The sequence below is a fragment of the Indicator indicator genome, chromosome 10 (genome assembly GCF_027791375.1).
Source record: "Indicator indicator isolate 239-I01 chromosome 10, UM_Iind_1.1, whole genome shotgun sequence".
Classification (NCBI taxonomy): domain Eukaryota; kingdom Metazoa; phylum Chordata; class Aves; order Piciformes; family Indicatoridae; genus Indicator; species Indicator indicator.
This window is the reverse complement of record NC_072019.1, coordinates 10,483,190-10,500,687: the sequence shown is the minus strand read 5'-3', so window position 1 is coordinate 10,500,687 and position 17,498 is coordinate 10,483,190. Positions and strand designations below refer to the sequence as shown.

The 17,498-nt window shown below is 42.5% G+C and overlaps 1 protein-coding gene across 1 annotated transcript in view; it reads left to right on the top strand.

Moving 5' to 3' along the window:
* Window positions 1-343: 343 nt before the first annotated feature.
* COL24A1 (collagen type XXIV alpha 1 chain) overlaps window positions 344-17,498 on the top strand; it is a 129,125-nt gene continuing 111,970 nt past the window's right edge. Inside the window, exons 1-3 of the mRNA XM_054384352.1 lie at window positions 344-399; window positions 8,699-8,760; window positions 13,963-15,266. Of these exons, the coding sequence (XP_054240327.1) occupies window positions 344-399; window positions 8,699-8,760; window positions 13,963-15,266 (1,422 nt within the window). The remainder of the gene's footprint in view (window positions 400-8,698; window positions 8,761-13,962; window positions 15,267-17,498) is intronic.

Sequence of the window (17,498 nt, the reverse complement as noted above, 5' to 3'; positions counted from 1 at the left end):
CCGCGTTTGCTGATGTAATCGCCAGGCAGCCAGCGCTGAAATTTAACACCGCGGCAGGCGGGGAGGATCGCCGGTGCCGGGGCAGGCGGCTGCAACGCGGCTCCGCTGCCGGACTCCGCGGGCAGCCGCGGGGCTCCCCCGCCAGCCAGCCCCTGGCGCACCCCCGGCCGGCCCACCCCCCGCCCACCCCCGCGGGCTGTATGCTGGCCGCCCTCGGGTTTGCGCGCAGCTCGGCGGAGACCAGGGCCGGCGGGGTTTTATGGACAGGACCTGACCCTGAGGCGGCGCGGCGCTCCACTCCGGCTTTCCCTCGGATCTCCACTGCCCGGGCAAATGCATACAAATGCATTTAGGAGCCGAGAGGACAAGGCGAGGATGCATCTCTCCCGCAGCACAAACGTAAGCGGGAGCCGGGGCGGCGTGACGGCGGGCCCCGTTCACCCGGCCGGCGGTGGCAACCCACCGCTACCCTGCCGCGGGGCTCGGCTGCAGGACTGGGCAGGAGGCGGGGGTTTGTGGCTCGGCTCCCCTCTTGGGAGCAGAGCACGGCGACCTCGGTCGGCTGTCCTTCCACCCCGACCCTCCGAGATCCATTCTTGACTCCGCGAGGTCCCGGGTGCCCTCGGAAGAGTGGCGAGGACTGCGGCGGCGCTTCCCGGACGGAGCCCTTGGGTGCCGATGGCTGTACGTCTGCCAACGGCGCTCTCTATCTTTTCTTCTTCCTCATGCTTGCCTTGATGTTCCCTGTCCCGTCCAGCATACTGGTGTCATTCCTTCCCCGTCCAAGCCCACGCCCGGCAGGCAGCCTGACACGGGGGAGCTCGCCCGAGAAGGGTTTCCGCGGGTATGTGGACCCCCGGGGACCAGGGCAGTCCGTCCGAGAGCCGGTGCACCCCTGCTCCCCGAGGTGGGAATACAAGATCCTGGGTGAGAACATAGCTCTGCACCCGCAAGTAACCCGGCTGCTCGTCCTCCTTTTTGGCACACAGCAAACAAGCAAACCCTTGCCTTTAAGAGCTGAGGTCTCTCCCTTAATACCAGAGATGACCAGGTGAGGTGTCCCGTATTTACATGCTTCTGCAGTAGGCTCAGGCACCATCACTTGCAGCGCTCTCCCTATAATTTGCCTAAAAGCAGCCTAAGTAAGATGATAGTGGATTTTTGATGGTTGTGATGATATTATACTTGTGACCTCTGCGTGTCTCCTTTTGTAAAGTGCTTATTTTATTCTGGCTGTGGCTTAAGTTTGCTGAGATCTCTGAGTGGGACAGGGAGAATTTGTCATGTGTTGTAGCGAGGATTACGCTGCTGAAGTGTCTGGTGTGTAATCCGGGAGCGCTCATGAGCAGTTACGTGGCTGCCTGAAGGTGGCCTTCACAGGAGATCTGTGTGTTTAATGGCTTTGCCTGTGGGGCTTCAGGAAACGTCTGATTGCAATTTAAGCCTAAAGTTTTTATCTGGTGTCTGTAAAGGGATACTGCTGATAAAGAAACATAAATTGAATTACAGGAAAGTATCACAGAATCAGAGATGTGTTTCACTCGAGTTCAAAGCCAGAGATAGCTTCAGAATATTTCTGTATGTTTCTGTCTTGTTTACTTAATTTAATCAACTAGAGAGAGAGCAACCTGGTTGCTCTTGTGTGTTAAACTAGAAATACTTTACAGGAGGATCAGCGTGTATCAAACTAGTCAGTCCCTTGCAACATAGATAACCTTTTTGTGGAAATGCCATTAGGTCAGACCTGCTACCTGTGTAGGGATGCAGGTTAAATAAATAGAACTCTTGCAGCTGCATGACTCCTGAATCTTTCACCATATTTGCTGATGGAATGTTTAATTTTAAAACATGGACAGCCTTATGTTACCTTTGTCTCTTGTGATCACTGTGTTGTAAAATGTTTGAAGAGTAATCTGCAAAACGTCAGTCTGAAATAATTATTTCTCAGGAGTCAGAATTTGAGCTTTATACTTTTGCCTTAATACAGAGGAAAACACATACTAGCTCTCTCATCTAGAGAGCTTACAGTAAGAAATCTGGGATGTACTCATAAAAGAGTTTTACAGTCACATCTTTTTCATTAAATTTCTCCTTTCAGAAAGGCTAATGGAGTTGACTGTTCTTCTGGATATGGTAGTTTCTCATGTTGAGCCAAGTGCTGTCTAGAGAGTGTCTGAGCCACCAGACAGGGAGTTCCCTTTCTCTGTACCAAAGTACTGCAGCAGGACTCCTCTTAAACCACTCTTCCTCAGAAGGAAAGAGCAATACATTTTTTTATCTTCTACCTTTCATCTTATCTTGCATCTCTACTTTTATCTCTCCTTTCAAATTGTGAACTTGCAGCAAAGAAGCTTCCCCCTTACCAGTTAGGTGCACAATGGCATCTGTGCCCAAAAGGTATGCAACTGAAACTGAAGAAGCTTTGGAGGTAGTCATGTCCTCTGAAGCCAAGGTGATGGTAGGTCTCTTAAAACCTGGGAAGTAGCACTGGACTTGCTGGCTAATCTCATTACAGCAACAAAGGAAGCTGTTTTATTTTAATTTTTTCAGATCTTGAAAGACAAGGTTTTTAATAGCTTGAGGTCTTAGATGTCCAGGACATCTCCTTCCAGAAGGTGCTATTGCCTTTTCCAGAGCTCAGCTCAGGTTTGATGGACACAAACTGGACTATTCTCCTTAGCAGTTCTCAGAGGAGATTCAGTGAAGCAATGCATGTGGAGCAGGTGCTGGTATACAAGCCATCATCACTGATGAGTGCAGGATTGAATATATGTGTGTCACTTACACCAGCAACAGGTTTTTCCTGCCCTCTCTAGCAGCTAATGGTATTTTTTTTTTCCCTTTAAACTGGAGAGTTAGGAAAATAGCCTGAAATGAAGAGGATACTGCTGTGCACTGACCAAATCTAAGCTCTGTAGGCTGCTAAATAGTCTTCAGAGGGTGGATTTTTTCATGGTTGCTTGCCACAACTTGCTCTGTGGTTTACCAGTTTCTCGGATCTCTCACCCTGAGTGGGAAAAAATATAAACACAGATAGTCACTGTCCACTTGTAGGAAGAGGCAAACAGCCACAAGATGCTGAAGATTATCAGAAAGATAAGCTCTATTGCGTGTAAAATAGGAGAGAGGGAGAAAAGGTTGGAGAAGGGGATGAAGCTCAAGAGATCTTTCGACTCCAGGACAGGACATAGCCAGAGGATAATAGCCTCTTGTGTGATGCTAAATGTGGGAAAATAGCCAGCTGGAGTTTTCCCTGCCACATGCTTTTGAGCTTTTCTACCATTATATCCCAAAAGGGCAAGTCTACTCGAGAGCTATGGGCTCACCTAAGGCATCCTGTCTAGGGTTTTGCATGCTGTTTGCTCTGTTCCTTGCAGTTATGATAGATAAAGGATCAGGCCACAGGTGCATTATACAGGAGGGAGCCTCTTGGCTTAGTGGCAGTGCTGGTGTGAGAATGGAGACTGAGAACTGGTTGCTCTGCAGCCTAAAAGCTGTAAATGCAAAGAGTAGTGACACTGAGCAAAAAGGCAGGGCTTGCATGAATGGGTTATTTCAGAAAGACAGAATATTTTTTTTTTTTTTCATCTTCAGCCATGGAAGGCTCCCTCATACAACTTCACTTAAGGTTGTGCATGGTTTCATTTACAAAGCTTTACTTGTGAAAAAAAGGTAGAAGGAAGACTACCTTTTCCCACACATTAGAGGACTTCCAGCCCTGTAATTGTCTGGGGTCCCTGTTTTTTCTCATAGCTGGACACTCATCTGTTCTTAACATTAGCTGGAGATCACTGTGTAAGCCAGACATTTGTATTTACCTCTCACTGAATGTTTCTGTATACCCAGTTACATCTGTGTAATTCACAGCCCTGGGAGCATTTTGGCATTTCTTGCCTTCCTACAATATTTGCTGGGAGGTGATGGAGGCAGATACCTGACACACAGCTTGTCCATGGTTGGTGTTGTGGAAGAGGCTGTTGTAGTGTTAAGAGGAGTCACCCATTGCTTTTTGAGCTGTAGGGTTCTCTGAGCATGCAGACTTTGGAGTTAATTAAAATGTCCTATGCTCTTTTAAATTGTAAATTCATTTTGTGCCCATGAAAGTCAAATCAATGAAGACTTGTCCTGAGTTTTAGCTGAAAGTGCAATGTATGGGCTTTCTTCCTAACACAGCTATTTCCTGTCATTGAGCTTCTCATTAGTCAAAAGATCATAGAATCACAGAATGTTAGGGGCTGAAAGGGAGCTTGAAAGATCATCTAGTCCAACTGCCTAGAGTAGAATCACCTAGAGTAGGATCACAGAATAGGATCACCTAGAGCAGGTCGCATAGGAATGTGTCTAGGCAGGTTTTGATTGCCTCCTGTGAAGAAGACTCCACAACCTCTCTGGGCAGCCTGTTCCAATGTTCTGTCACCCTCACTGTGAAAGAGTTTTTCCTTATGTTCACATGGAATCTCCTGCTCTAGCTTGCACCCATTGCCCCTTGTTCTATCATTGGACATCTTGGAGAAGAGCCTGGCTCCATCCTCCTTACACTCACCCTTCACATATCTATAAACATTAATGAGGTCACCCCTCAGTCTCCTCCACGCTTAAGAGACCCAGCTCCCTCAGCTTTTCCTCATGAGATATTCCACTCTCTCCATCGTCCCTTCCCTGTCCTTCTTGAACTGAGGGGCCCAGAACTGGACACAATATTCCAGATGTGGCCTCACCAGGGCAGAGCAGAAGGGCAGGGGACCCTCTCTCAACCTATTAGCCACACCCCTTCTAATAGACCCAAGGATACCATTGGCCTTCTTGGACACAAGGGCACATTGCTGGCTCATGGTCATCCTTCTGTCCACCAGGACCCTCAGTTCCCTTTCCCCTGTGTTGCTCTTCAACAGGTCAGTCACTAACCTGGGGGGTTGTTCTTTCCCAGATGCAAGACTCTATACTTGTCCTTGTAGTTTGTCAAATTTTTCCCTGCCTAACTCTCAGCCTCTCCAGGTCTTGCTGAATGGCAACACAGCCTTCAGGTGTGTCAGCCACTCCTCCCAGTCTTGTGTCATCAGCAAAGCTGCTGACAGTGCACTCTGTTCCCTCCTCCAGGTAATCAATGAATATATTATTGAATAGTACTGGTCCCAGTACCAACCCCTAAGGGACTCCACTAGATACAGACCTCCAACTAGACTCTGTCCCACTGACCACAGCTCTCTGACTTCTTTCCTTCAACTAGTTCACAATCCACTTCATTACCTGATCATCCAGACCACACTTCCCCAGTTTAGCTGCAAGGATGCTGTGGGAGACAGTGTCAGATGCTTTCCTGAGATCAAGGTAGAGCTTATCCACTGCACTACCATCATCTATCCACCTGGTTGTAGCCTCATAAAAGGCTAAGCATGACTTGCCCTTGGTAAAACCATGTTGACTGCTCCCAATGACCTTCTTATTGTTCTCATTCCTATTAGCCTTGGCTGTCTTCCAGCAGGGCCTCGTATCTTTTTCTCAGAGGCACCTGGCAAGGCAAGGCAGGCAAAGAGGGTGCTCACCTTCTGCCATGACCATGAATTTGATTCCACTCACCCCTTTCATTTGGGTTTCTGTCTTCCACCTGACCAAGGCAGGATACAGAGGCAACTTGATCCAGGGTGCTATCTGGTGCGTGCTCCCATTTCTGTTGTGGGGAGGGCAGAGCCTGGCACCACCAGTCCATCTCCTTCTCACACTCCCTTGTAGTTCTCAGCCTTTCAACCTCCATTATTTACCTGCCTACAGCAAACACAGTTGCTGTCTCTGCATTCTGCCACTGCAAGTGAAGGGCTCTGGCAATACCTGCAGCCAGGTTTACCTGTTTACATGGGACCACTGTCTGGGTCACCACATTGCTAACAGTCTTTGCCTGGGATGTAACCATAGCTGATCCCGCTCGTGTGCCTTATCCCACAACCTGCCATGGCACACCCAGATTCCTCCCTGTGCTCCCTCCTGTCCAACCTTGTTTGGAATCTGTGATTCCTGTGCTCCTGAGGTGTTTAAAGAGCCCTCTGAGGCTGTGGCTCTGCCCGTGCCTCGCCCACCTCTCTCACGAGAGTGGCCACCTTGGTGAGGCAGGTTGCTCTGCTCACCATGTGTATGGTGGCTTCAGGGGAAAGAAAAGATGATGCATTGTGTGACATGCAAAGTACCAACTTGAATTCTGATCTTTAAAGCAAAAAAAACTGAAGCAAGTAGCTGACCTGCTGGGCTTTTGCAGGAGTGTCAGAGCTGTAGCAGCAGGCATTTCATGGCCATAGCAGGAGAAAGCCTCAAAAAAAGAATAGTTAGGGACTGCAGTGGTTAATTTAAAAAATGTGCCCTTATAATCATGCTGGGATTTGTAAGGCATAGTTTCCACCCCACTCCCCTTCTCTGATCAGAACTGTAGCAACGATGCATATTTTTAAATATCTTGTGTATTTTCTTCTAAAACCCATGACGTATCTACAGTTTTACAGTGGCAATACCAATGAAAGAAACCTAAATTACCATTATAATGCCTTGCTGTTCTTTTAATTATTTGTTGCAGTTGCAAAAACTTAAGCTCTCATGATATGCAAATCCATATGTAGGTATATAACCAATGGACTCAATTTTGTCCAATATCCAGTCCATTTATTTACTACAAAAAATGTCAGCAGATGTTTTGAATTAAGCTGGATAAGACTCTTTTAAGATATATCACAGCAGGAAAAATATTTTTAGTACAATTTTATAAAGCTTCTCTTCCCTGCCCCTGTAATTTGAAACCCTGTTTAAATAAATGCTTTGCCTGAAAATCAGTGTGGCAATTTGTGAAGAGTCCAGGCTGCTGATCAGGTAGAAAAGGAAAGGGCAACAGAGAGGTCTGCCAGAGGGAGAGTGGGTGGTGATGGATAGTGTGAGTTTAATTATCATTTGAACCAACACACCTGTAAGGAATGGGTCTGTAATGCTTCCTTTCTCCTGCTAGCACTTGCCAGTGGTGCTTTTTCTTGTAACAGGAACTGGGGGAAAGCTTAGCCAGTGGGCTTTGGCTGGCAAGTACCTATCAAGGGCTGGGCTTGGTAAGGGGGCACTTGAAAACTGTCTGATTCCTGGGTTGGGTTGGACTAGGAAGGGGTCCCAAAAGAATCAGTACCAACTGTGAAGTACTCTGTTACCCTAAAGGGGACTTGATTTGAAAACTGGTATGCAATCCCACAGTAAAATTGCCCTAAGTGGGTGGAGAGCAAGTAATCAAACCCATCCTCTGCTAGGTCAATGGGTTGTGACGCTTTCCTTTATTTCACTGAGCAAATTGATAAAAACAGACCTTGCTCTGTGATTTTTCATGCACTTGGATGTTTCTGGATGTTTAAATATATAAATATTTAAATCATAGCATGAGTTCTTGTCACTGTAGCATTACTAATATGTGATTTGTGCATACTTTATTGTGAGCTGAGAGCAAACTGGCAATAAAAGAACTTGTCTGTCATTGCTGTTTGAACCATATGTTCCAGTATGAAGTCCTAGGGTTTTCTTCCTGCACATTTTTTCACTGTGCAACCCTGACTGCTGGCAAACTTACATCACATGAAGTTATAGGTGTTTAGTTGCAACTGTGTTACTTTCAAATACTCTTTATTCCACATGCTCAAGTGCTCTCTGGTATTGTCCAGCAAACAATTTTAGTCAATCTAGCATTTAGTATTATGAAAAATCAATGAGGTTACATATGTTAATGAGCAAAAGGTTTGAGCTGAGACTTCAGTGTGAGTTGCTAGTACCAGAACTATATTTCTGGTATTTTAGAAATAATTCTTCTTAGAACTAAATAGAGAGAGGTTGCTATGATTGTTGTGTTTCTGTGCCTGGATGTCCAACATTAACAGAAAATTGATGTCGTATTTATGAAAAGATTCAGTCACTGGTAGGAGTGTGATTAGGTGCTTACCTGGCTAATACGAATCTTGAGTAAAAACCATCAGTCTGGTTTCAGCCATGGTAAAAATGGATTATTTGCCCAACATTCAACACTTCCCACTTAAAGCAAATTTTGAGCACGTAATCTGTATCTGTCTTATGCTCATGGCAAGCAGTAAGCCTAGAGTACCTGTCAGTATCTCTTCCCTTCTATCTGCACACGAGATTTTAAGTCAAGATGTGATGTGTGGTTTTGTTTGGTTGTTTGGTTGGTTTCTTTTTTAATTTTGTTTTACTTTCTGAAGAGCTTGTTTTATTTGTAATGTAACAAAATTTTATGATACAGAAACAAAAGCATGACTCAACATTTTAATTTATCTCTCCAAGCATTGACTTGTAATTTGTTTTGTAGTTTCTTTACAGTAACTTTTTGTCATTGTTGTTTTTGTTTTTACTTTCAAGGAAGAAATTTACTACGTAGCAGAATTCATATTTGAATGCTCCTAGGTGGTAAATGCTGCAAGAAAATACAAAGCAGATGTAGTTAGTTTACTACTAAAGCCAGTGTAACATATATGTGCTCTATATGAGGGCATACATAATCCTTGATCTTTCTCAGCATCGGCGAAAAGTTGTGCAATGTGATAGCTTGGATCCAGGACTTGCTGAAGTCAGTGATATCCTGTCATTGACTTTGGATGTTGAATCAAGCTTCTAATTCCTTGGAGTTCTGAATTTGCAGATGTTTCCTTAAATGTTCTTTTCTTTCTTTCCCTTTTAGGAAAGCAGTCCTTTTCATTGCAATATGTGTAGCCGTGGGTGTTGCGCAGGTACCCAAGCAAGGTGAGAATGCTTCTGTTTATCATGGGACATTTTTATGATCTCTTACTAGATGCAAAGAGTAAATGGCTGTTGTTACCTTAGGTTTGTGCCTTAATGATGACTTCAAGAAAATACCAGCTACTGCGTAATGACAGCAAAAGTTTAAAGCAACCAGTTTGGAGGAGATGACCTTTTGAAAATTACTCAGATTTTTTGTCCATGAAATTGCTCACATATTTAAGCAAACTCTTCACAAAAGAGGAGCCTTGTGCAATGAAAAGGCTTTGATTGTCTTTACTGCAAGTGGGTGTCCCTGGGGGCGGCAGGCTACGACTGAGTTACCTTTGCACTTAGGACTGTGCAAGCAAACCACTGCATATAATGAAGGCTTAGTCTAGGCTGGCATCATTAAAGCAAAAAGTGAAATTGTGTATTCATTTGGGTTTGCATTCAAATGCATATGTTAGGGAGGAAATAAAGTTGTCTTGTTTTTAGTTTCTTTTTTAATCCACCAGCTGTTATAACTGTACCAGATGTGCAGCTTGCACTGGAAACTGCTGTGGGAGTATTAGCATCCCAAAGTGGTGGAGGCTAACCATGCCATTTAGTCATTTCTTATCTACCAGGAAAGTGGCAGCATTAGTTCTCTGCCCTGTTCCTTTACCATACAGGTCAAGCAAGAAATAAGTCATCCTTGGCTGGTAAGTACGTCAACTGCAAATGCTCAGATGAATACATGGTTACATGGTTAAGAAAAGACTCATTCCTGATAACATTTTGCTAGAGTCCTGTGGGATATCTCAGCAGCCTCCCACCATTATTCTCACTAATGCCTTTTTCCGTCTCATCATTCCCTGGGACTAGTAAAGCTTGGTTTTTTCCCTTGATTTGCAGTGTATTTGGGTTTTGCTTTCCCCTGTTCTCTTTGCAGCTTTGCCTTCTATTATTTGCTCATTGTCTGCCTGTCAAGATTGGTTGTTGATTTTTTTTTTTTTCCACATCCAGCTCAATGGAGGAACATAGGCTTTTGTGATGATTTTTCTAATAGCTGAGTTCTCAGCAGAGAAGGGCAGCACTCGTGGATGTGAGTGGCCTATGCTGCTCCAGGCCTGTAGGTAATGGAAAAGGAAGAGGCAGATGCAGCATTATCTAGGAAATGGGCAACCTGATTGGTAATTACTCTCAGCTCTGGTGGAGCTGACTGATGAATGACTCTTGTCTTTCCTTTCCCCATAATGATAAAGGGAAAGCAAGTGATATGTATACTAAGATTGTTAAAATAGATGGAGCACTCCAAATAATCCTGCCTTCAGAGTAGTCATGAGTATGGAGTAGTATGGACCATGAACAAGGGAGATTGAAGTGTGGAATAGTCAAATAACCAAATCCTCTCATTCCTCCCTAGTTCATTTTTGGGACTTTTTTTATGCTGTAAGGGTCAAAAGATTTTTTGCTGAAGGTCATGCTAAGTTTTTCCTCCCCTCATTTTTCAGTAAGACTGTGAATTTTTCAAGTCCTCCTAGAAGGTGAAAGGAAAGCACTTGACACCAAAAACTCCAAACAACCTTTCCTTCAAGAAGACAAACATAATTTGGGGGACTAATGGGTTGGGTATACAGTAAGTGGAGACAGATGTTGTGCAGCCAAGGATAAACAAAGAAAACTGACTACTGATAGGTAAAGAAAATAGTGGTTGTCATGTTGGGAGGAGGAGTTGAGAGGATTGCCTGCTCCCAAAACCCTGTGTACTGCCAAGAGCTTCTGAAAGCCTTAAAATAAAAATGCATGTTGGACCAGAAATTAAATGACTGGCCAAAAAAGTTTGGAACAGAGTTTTGGCTTGATGGTGGGTTAACAGACACAGCAAGTCAGCAAGGAATAATTAGTTGATACTTAATCTTTTGCTGACATTTTTCACACAGCATTTATTTGTATTTAACTTTCTCAGGACCTGTCACTGTTTGCAGGAATCTGTTTGAAGGAAGTGGAGAATGTCTCTTATTTCTCATTATGCTCTCAGATGATTTTTCTTTTTTTAAATAACTTTTAAACAATGTACTGTTTTCCAATCAGAGCTGCAAAATTTTTGGCAACTTAGCTTTCAGTTTGTTATTTGGTAGCAATACTCTTCAATGTCACTTCAAAATTGGCTGTTTTAAGTCAGTTTAAGTTCAAGCTTTTTGTATTATATTTCAGTTTATAACATTTTAGACAGCTCATATGCACTGATGTTTTTTCATACAAATATAATAATTGCAAATATTTAAAAATGCACACGGTTACCAAATATTTCAGGTTAGGGTGTGATATTTGGGCTCAGCTTTAGATTATTAACTGTTCTCCTCTGTGCAGTCAGCTGGCCCAGCCAGTGCACAGAGGTGCTGGAGCAGTGTCTTGGTTTATTACTTGCATGTGTAAGACCTCTGCATTGCAGACCATGCAAGACTGGGGTCCTGAGAAAGTGTTGTGGTTCATTAGCAGATGCTTTGTGCTTTGGAGCTCTACTAAAACCTGACCTCTGCTATCAGTGTGATGGATAAAAATACAGCCGTAGTAAATTACTTGCTCTGAGGCAAAACATCTTGAGAAATTGGCATACACAGGACTTGCTGCAAAGATACACTTCCTCCAGGCCTCTGTCTGCGCTGGCTACCTGCCAGGATCATCATGGTGCCTCCATGAATCTCAAACATGACTAGAAACACTACAAGGTGTGTAATTAGTTTTCAAGATGTACAGTGCAGTCAGGTTAATGCTTTTGGTTCCAATTTATAAACCACTCTCAAGGAAATCTCAGGCTGTTTTCATAATTTACCACTGAAACTAAGCCAACATCTGTCTGTTCTTAAAGTTTGCTGTGAATACTTTCAGTAAACAGAAAAAGGGAGGACTGGAAAAGGAGACCTGTTTTCCCAGTGAACATCCATTTGTTCCAGCTGCTCTTTTCTCTTAATAGAACAGAGAATCCTTAACTTTTCTTGATTATTGCAAATATTTGTTATGCCATTTAATAGCTTTATTTACTTAATATAAGCACATTGTACATTGTAAAAGTGCCCTCAGCTAAATGCTATGGGAAGTGCCAGTCTCATCCTAGTTAGGCTTATTAGATCACTGTAGCTGATAGTTACCACCAGTCATTTTCAATATAGGGAGCTGACTGAAGCTTAGGTCCAGCCATTTCCCATTAGGGAAAAAAAAAGGGTACTGTATGCTTCTGTGCAGTGCTGTTTATGACAACTAAAATGTTCAGTTTTCCCTTGTGTCTTTTTGGGCCTTGAAAATTGTAAAAAATGGAGATCACACCATGCCTCTGCCCCCCTGGTCCTGCACTTGGAGATTTTTGCCATGAGAATGCTTTTTCTTTGTATGGAGCTGGAATTTCTTGTGTTGCAGCTTGTGCCTGTTATTCTTCAACTTTTCTCTCTTTACCCCTATAACTCCAACTCGGATAATGGACAACTATAATTAGATTCCACTACATCTTCTCATCTCCAGGCCCAGCAAATCTATCTCCTTCAACCATTTCTCATGTCACATGTTTTAGCCCCCAATGTTCTTGTCTATGTTACCATGATTTTGTCTGTCTATGGAGTATTGCTGTAGCGCTTTTCACATAGTTTTGCTAATCACAGTGCTGTAGGTGCTGTGTTATTTTGTGATGATACTGGAAGACTGCTGACGACATGCAGTTTAGCTCCTGTTCAAGTCTTTGTAGTGTTTCTGTTTCAGCTGCATCTTAAGTGTCTTTATTCATCCTGAAGGAAGATGATGTTTATGCCCACCACCTCCAACATGCCTAAATCTGATTTACACAATACCAAGTCAACTTGGTCATTTTTGCCTGTTGATTTACCCTTTAGGAGGAAAGTGGCTTTGATTTCTTACCACAGGTCAGATACAATTTCAGTTTGTTTTCAGACTAGATAATTGTGTTTCTGCCCATTAAGTGAAGATATTTAGCAAGATGAAAGGTGGAGATATTGTAAGATCCTAGCTAAGGAAAGGGGTAAACAACAAAGCTTACATTGTACAAGATACTAGAGAATCCATCAATGAAAACACCCTGCAGGAAGATCTGCTACTCAGAGTGGTATATGACGAAGCCAAATCTATAGGATGTAAATTAGTAGGACAGCGTTTGCTCTATATCCTTAATGTCCACTGCTGCCTCCTACTGTGGAGGGCACTCTTAATTCACTGTATCTGAGCAGATGCAGCCTTGCTTTTTCTGGGATGACAGATGAGCCAGAAGATGGGAGTGCTGTCCCTTGGGTCCTGACATTTCTCCTCTGTCCTTGCTCTTTAACATTTCTGCTTCTGCAGAGTTCACCTCATCCATGCCCCTAACAAGTAAACTGTGTGGATAGAAAGGAGACAGCAGCGGCACGTTCTGTTGCATCTCCCCTTGGAAAGATCTTTGTTTTCTTTTAGTCTGACTAACTTTGGCACAGATATATACAATTAAGGGTGATCCCACTGGGAAGACAATTCCCTTTGAAGCCAGCTCTGTCAAGGCACGGGGCCTTGCTTGGCAGGAGGAGAGCTCCCTGGTGGAAGCACAACCATTCTTCCTGAGTGCCAGCTGAATTACCTCTGCAGCACATAGAAGCTCCTTCACAAGATTTAAGTTTCTGTTTTGCTTTGAGGGAGCAACTACCCTTTGGTGCTCTGCTTGGGTGTTACTGTGTAATAAATAGCTTATCCCTTCTTAAAAACAAAGTAACTTTCCCTTCAAATGCTTTCAGTTAAACTTTTCAGACAAATAGAGTATGGTTTTACTGCAGAATGTTTTGGGGGAAAAAAAAAAAAAGTCTAAAAATTATCTGCCCAAAGAGTAGTTAGGATTAGCAAAATAAATAGGAAACTAATAAAGTGCATTCACTAGTGTGAAAAACTAAGGATTGGAATAAGGATTTTTTTAGTTTCACAAATGAATTAACCTAAAGTGGCCATTCTGAGGGCCTTTCACTGCTTTTGGTTGTGGGTTTTTTTGTTTTTGTTTTTTTTTAATGGAAGTTTTGTTCTGGCTTTAATTGTTTATTTGATTTATATGAAAGATTGGTGTGCCTTACACTAGGGATTTAGTGGCCTTACTGTGTGCAGTACACTCTAGGAAGTACAGATTTTTTTTAAGAATTTGTGTGTGCATTTGTTTAAACAGATCTGAATTTATGACCCTGTAAAGGAAATGAACATTATGCCTTTATTTCTTTTTTACAGGAATAGATGTTCTTCATCAACTAGGCCTTGTGGAAGACATTCAACAGCCCTCAGAGACAACAGTGCCCTCAACATCATCTCTCTTACCTCGGGGTGTTCGTCTAACTGTGTCAGGAGTAGTACTAACTGGTGATGCACATATTGAGTCCCCCACTGTTCAAGTCATACCATCAAATCTAGGACGTCAGTTCACTATATTGGTTGGCTTGTACTCTTACAGAGTAAACAATGCTTTCCTTTTCAGTATCAGGAAGAAAAGTAGATTGCAGTTTGGTGTCCAGCTACTACCAAGAAAGGTAGTGGTGTACACTGGATGGAAGCAGTCCATATACTTTGATTATAGTGTTCATAATGAACAATGGCATTCGTTTGCCATTGACGTTAGAGACAAGACTGTCTCAATATTTGCTGAGTGTGGAAAGAAGTACTATAGCAGAGGAGTGCTTTCTGAGGTGGAAATATTTGATTTGGATGGTTTATTCACCCTGGGAAGGATGAACTCTCACTCTGTCAGCTTTGAAGGAGTTATATGTCAGCTAGATATTATCCCCTCTGCAGAAGCTGCTGCAAACTATTGTAAATATGTGAAACAGCAGTGTCGCCAGGCTGAAACATATCGATCTCTGCTAGGAGCACCACGTGCCTCAGATGGGCTTGATGTTTTTTCAAAGATGATGACTGTTGAGAAAAAACAGTCAGAAGGTATATCAGATTATAGAAGGAAAGAAGCATCAAACATCCCTGTTACCAGTGTTGCTCAAATTGTCTTTCTACCAGAACGCTTTGAGTCGAGAAATGTCTCTGCATCAGAGCTTGGAGAGGCCAGGTCACTGTTGCTGGAAGCCTGGCCTGAAACTGGATTCCAGGAGAAAATCAATCTGCCTCCTCATTACCAGGAGATGAGCAAAAAAAGAAGTATCACTAAACTCCCCTCAGGATCATATCCAAATACTTTAGATAATACCACAAATGATGCCGGCAGAAAAAGTGAGCCTTCTCTGGTCTCTCCTGGGAAACAGAGCAAAACTGAAACCAAAAGAATGGACAAAGCAAACCAGCATGTAGAAGAATCAAGCAAAAACCAGCAAATCTTCAACACAACCCTGTACAGTTTGCCTGCTGACATCTCTCTGGATAATCAACTCAATCCAGAGCAGGAAGGTGCATTTGGTGCTGATGAGATTTACCATATGGAAAACAGTTATGAAATTAGTATTGATAATTATGGTTATGGCTCTGAAGATCTTGACAAAATGTTTGAAATGGGAAGTGTCAGAGGTCCAAAGGGGGAAACTGGACCTCCTGTAAGTTATCTTTACTACCTTTTTTTTACCATAATGCATCAACATATATTTAACAGAGCCTTTGAAAGAAACCTTGCAAAGCATGCCAAAGCTGTGACTGCAGTTTCTCCCAGCTGTACTGTACAAATGTTTGTCTGCCTTAAGTATGTCTCTTTCTCGCATGTAATCTTGGTATAAGCATTGTATGTTTTTATTTATTGGCAGAATACAAAGACATTCAAGACATTCATATTCTGATAAAGTAGGAGGTAACCCAGACTTCTTTAAAATTTGAAATGGAAACAGATGTTTGCAACTGTTAATTATCGAGAGTATTCATTTAATAAAATTGCAGGATAAATTCATATAGTACACAAGTGTAGATGCTGATCCATGCAAGGAGCAACCAGGCTGTTTGGAAGGCTGACATAGCTTTCTCAGTTGAGCAATACTATCGAAAGTCATAACTGTAGGAAGAGATCAGCTGCAGAATCTAGACTGTTAAAACCATTTTTAGCCAAAGCTATGGGGTCCTGCACACCTGCATGTAAAATGATTTTTAGAGCAGTGTTAGAAGATTGCCTGGCATTTTTTTCAGTTTGCAGAGTAACAATTTAAAAAGCATGGTAGTGCTTTTTAATAGAAAGATGTTTGTCCTTTCTTACTATGCACACAACACTCAAACATTTTAATGCATAAAAATGGCAGCAATACACATGAAGCCACAGACATGAAAGAACAGCTGTTCCTGCTTATCCTGGGAAATACAATGGTTTGTGCTTGTTTGAGCTTTTAGTTATCATTTTTAAAGCATATCATGGAGCAGATAATTCCACTTGCTTTTCTTGGTTTGGTTTGGTTTTTTGTTCTTTTTTTGTTTGTTTGTTTGTTATTGTTGAGTTGGTTGGTTTGGTTTGGTTTTGGGGGGGGTTGTGGGTTTTTTTGGTTTTGTTTTGGGAAGGGGGAAGTATCTGTGCACACATCTGTGTGGTTATTACTAGAAAGCAACGTGATACGTGTAAAGCAGTTCCTAATACATAGTTCAATGTGCCCATAAAATTCTTGCAGGTATTTCAGCACTGAAATAATTTTTTCTTAAGGTAGTCAGTTACTGAGAACCTATTTAAAAGTTCAAATTTTATTCTAAACAGGATCCGGATGCAAAGGGATTGTTAATACAATTGACAAATGTGTTAACAAGTCAGTCATGTTAGTCCAGGGATGCTCTTTCTTAATCCTTTTGGAATGTGAAGTGATTAACTTTTTTTTTCCTTTTTTTGTCCCTTATAATAGTATTTATGGGAACATATATATAGCTGTCATCAACATGAGGTTAACTTCCATTTTGGAGCTTAGGATATTTAAGAACTGCTAATGGAAGCTTTTCATTTTAGTGCATAATTTGGAGATTGTGATTTCAGTCAGTTACAGACAAGAAGAGGAAATTCTTTAAGATCAGGCACAGAAATGGCTGCTGATAATGCCATTGATTGCTTGCATTAATAAGAAATTCCAAGCAAATGCTCTGGGTTTTTTTGTGGGTTTGTTTGTTTGTTGGGGGTTTTGTGGTTTGTTTTGGGGTTTTTGTTTGTTTGTTTTTTGTTTATAGACTCAGACACTACACATACAGCATCAAAGATGATAGCTAATTTGAGATTTTGAGGATGTCTTTGTTCCCATTTTCTATGCCTGTCTTACAGGATGTTGTCTCATCTAGGAAGGCAGGCAGAGCAGACTTTGCATTCGATAGAGTCAATAGCAGTGAATATGGTGCAGTTGTGCTGAATTTTTTTTGCTATCTCAGGATTTAAATAAGAACAGGCCTAAAGATTTAGAGATGTATGACAGAGTTGGGAAGTTAGTCTAGACTGTTACAGGCACTAGTTTGGCTGAAGGGGCCAGCAGCACTCACTGGAACAGAGGCAAAGGTAAAGCTCTGTGCTGCCAGAGAGATTGATGCCAAAGGGAAAAGAGGCCCCCACATGGCCTTGTCTGCATGAACTTTTGTAAAGAGTTGTGCTTCACGGAGGTTGCATGGCACAGTAGCTGCCACTGTTGTTTGCCTCACACTTGAAGAGGTCGTCTTGGTTTGTAGACCAGACCACTGATAATCCAGATTTTATATGTGTGGCTTTAATATTAATGTATAAGTACTTACAGAGTCTTATCCATGGGGAGCCTTGAAGTGTATAACTGAGGAACTTACAAATTTAGCTTGTAGCAAAAAATCCTGATGGGGCATGAAACCCCCAA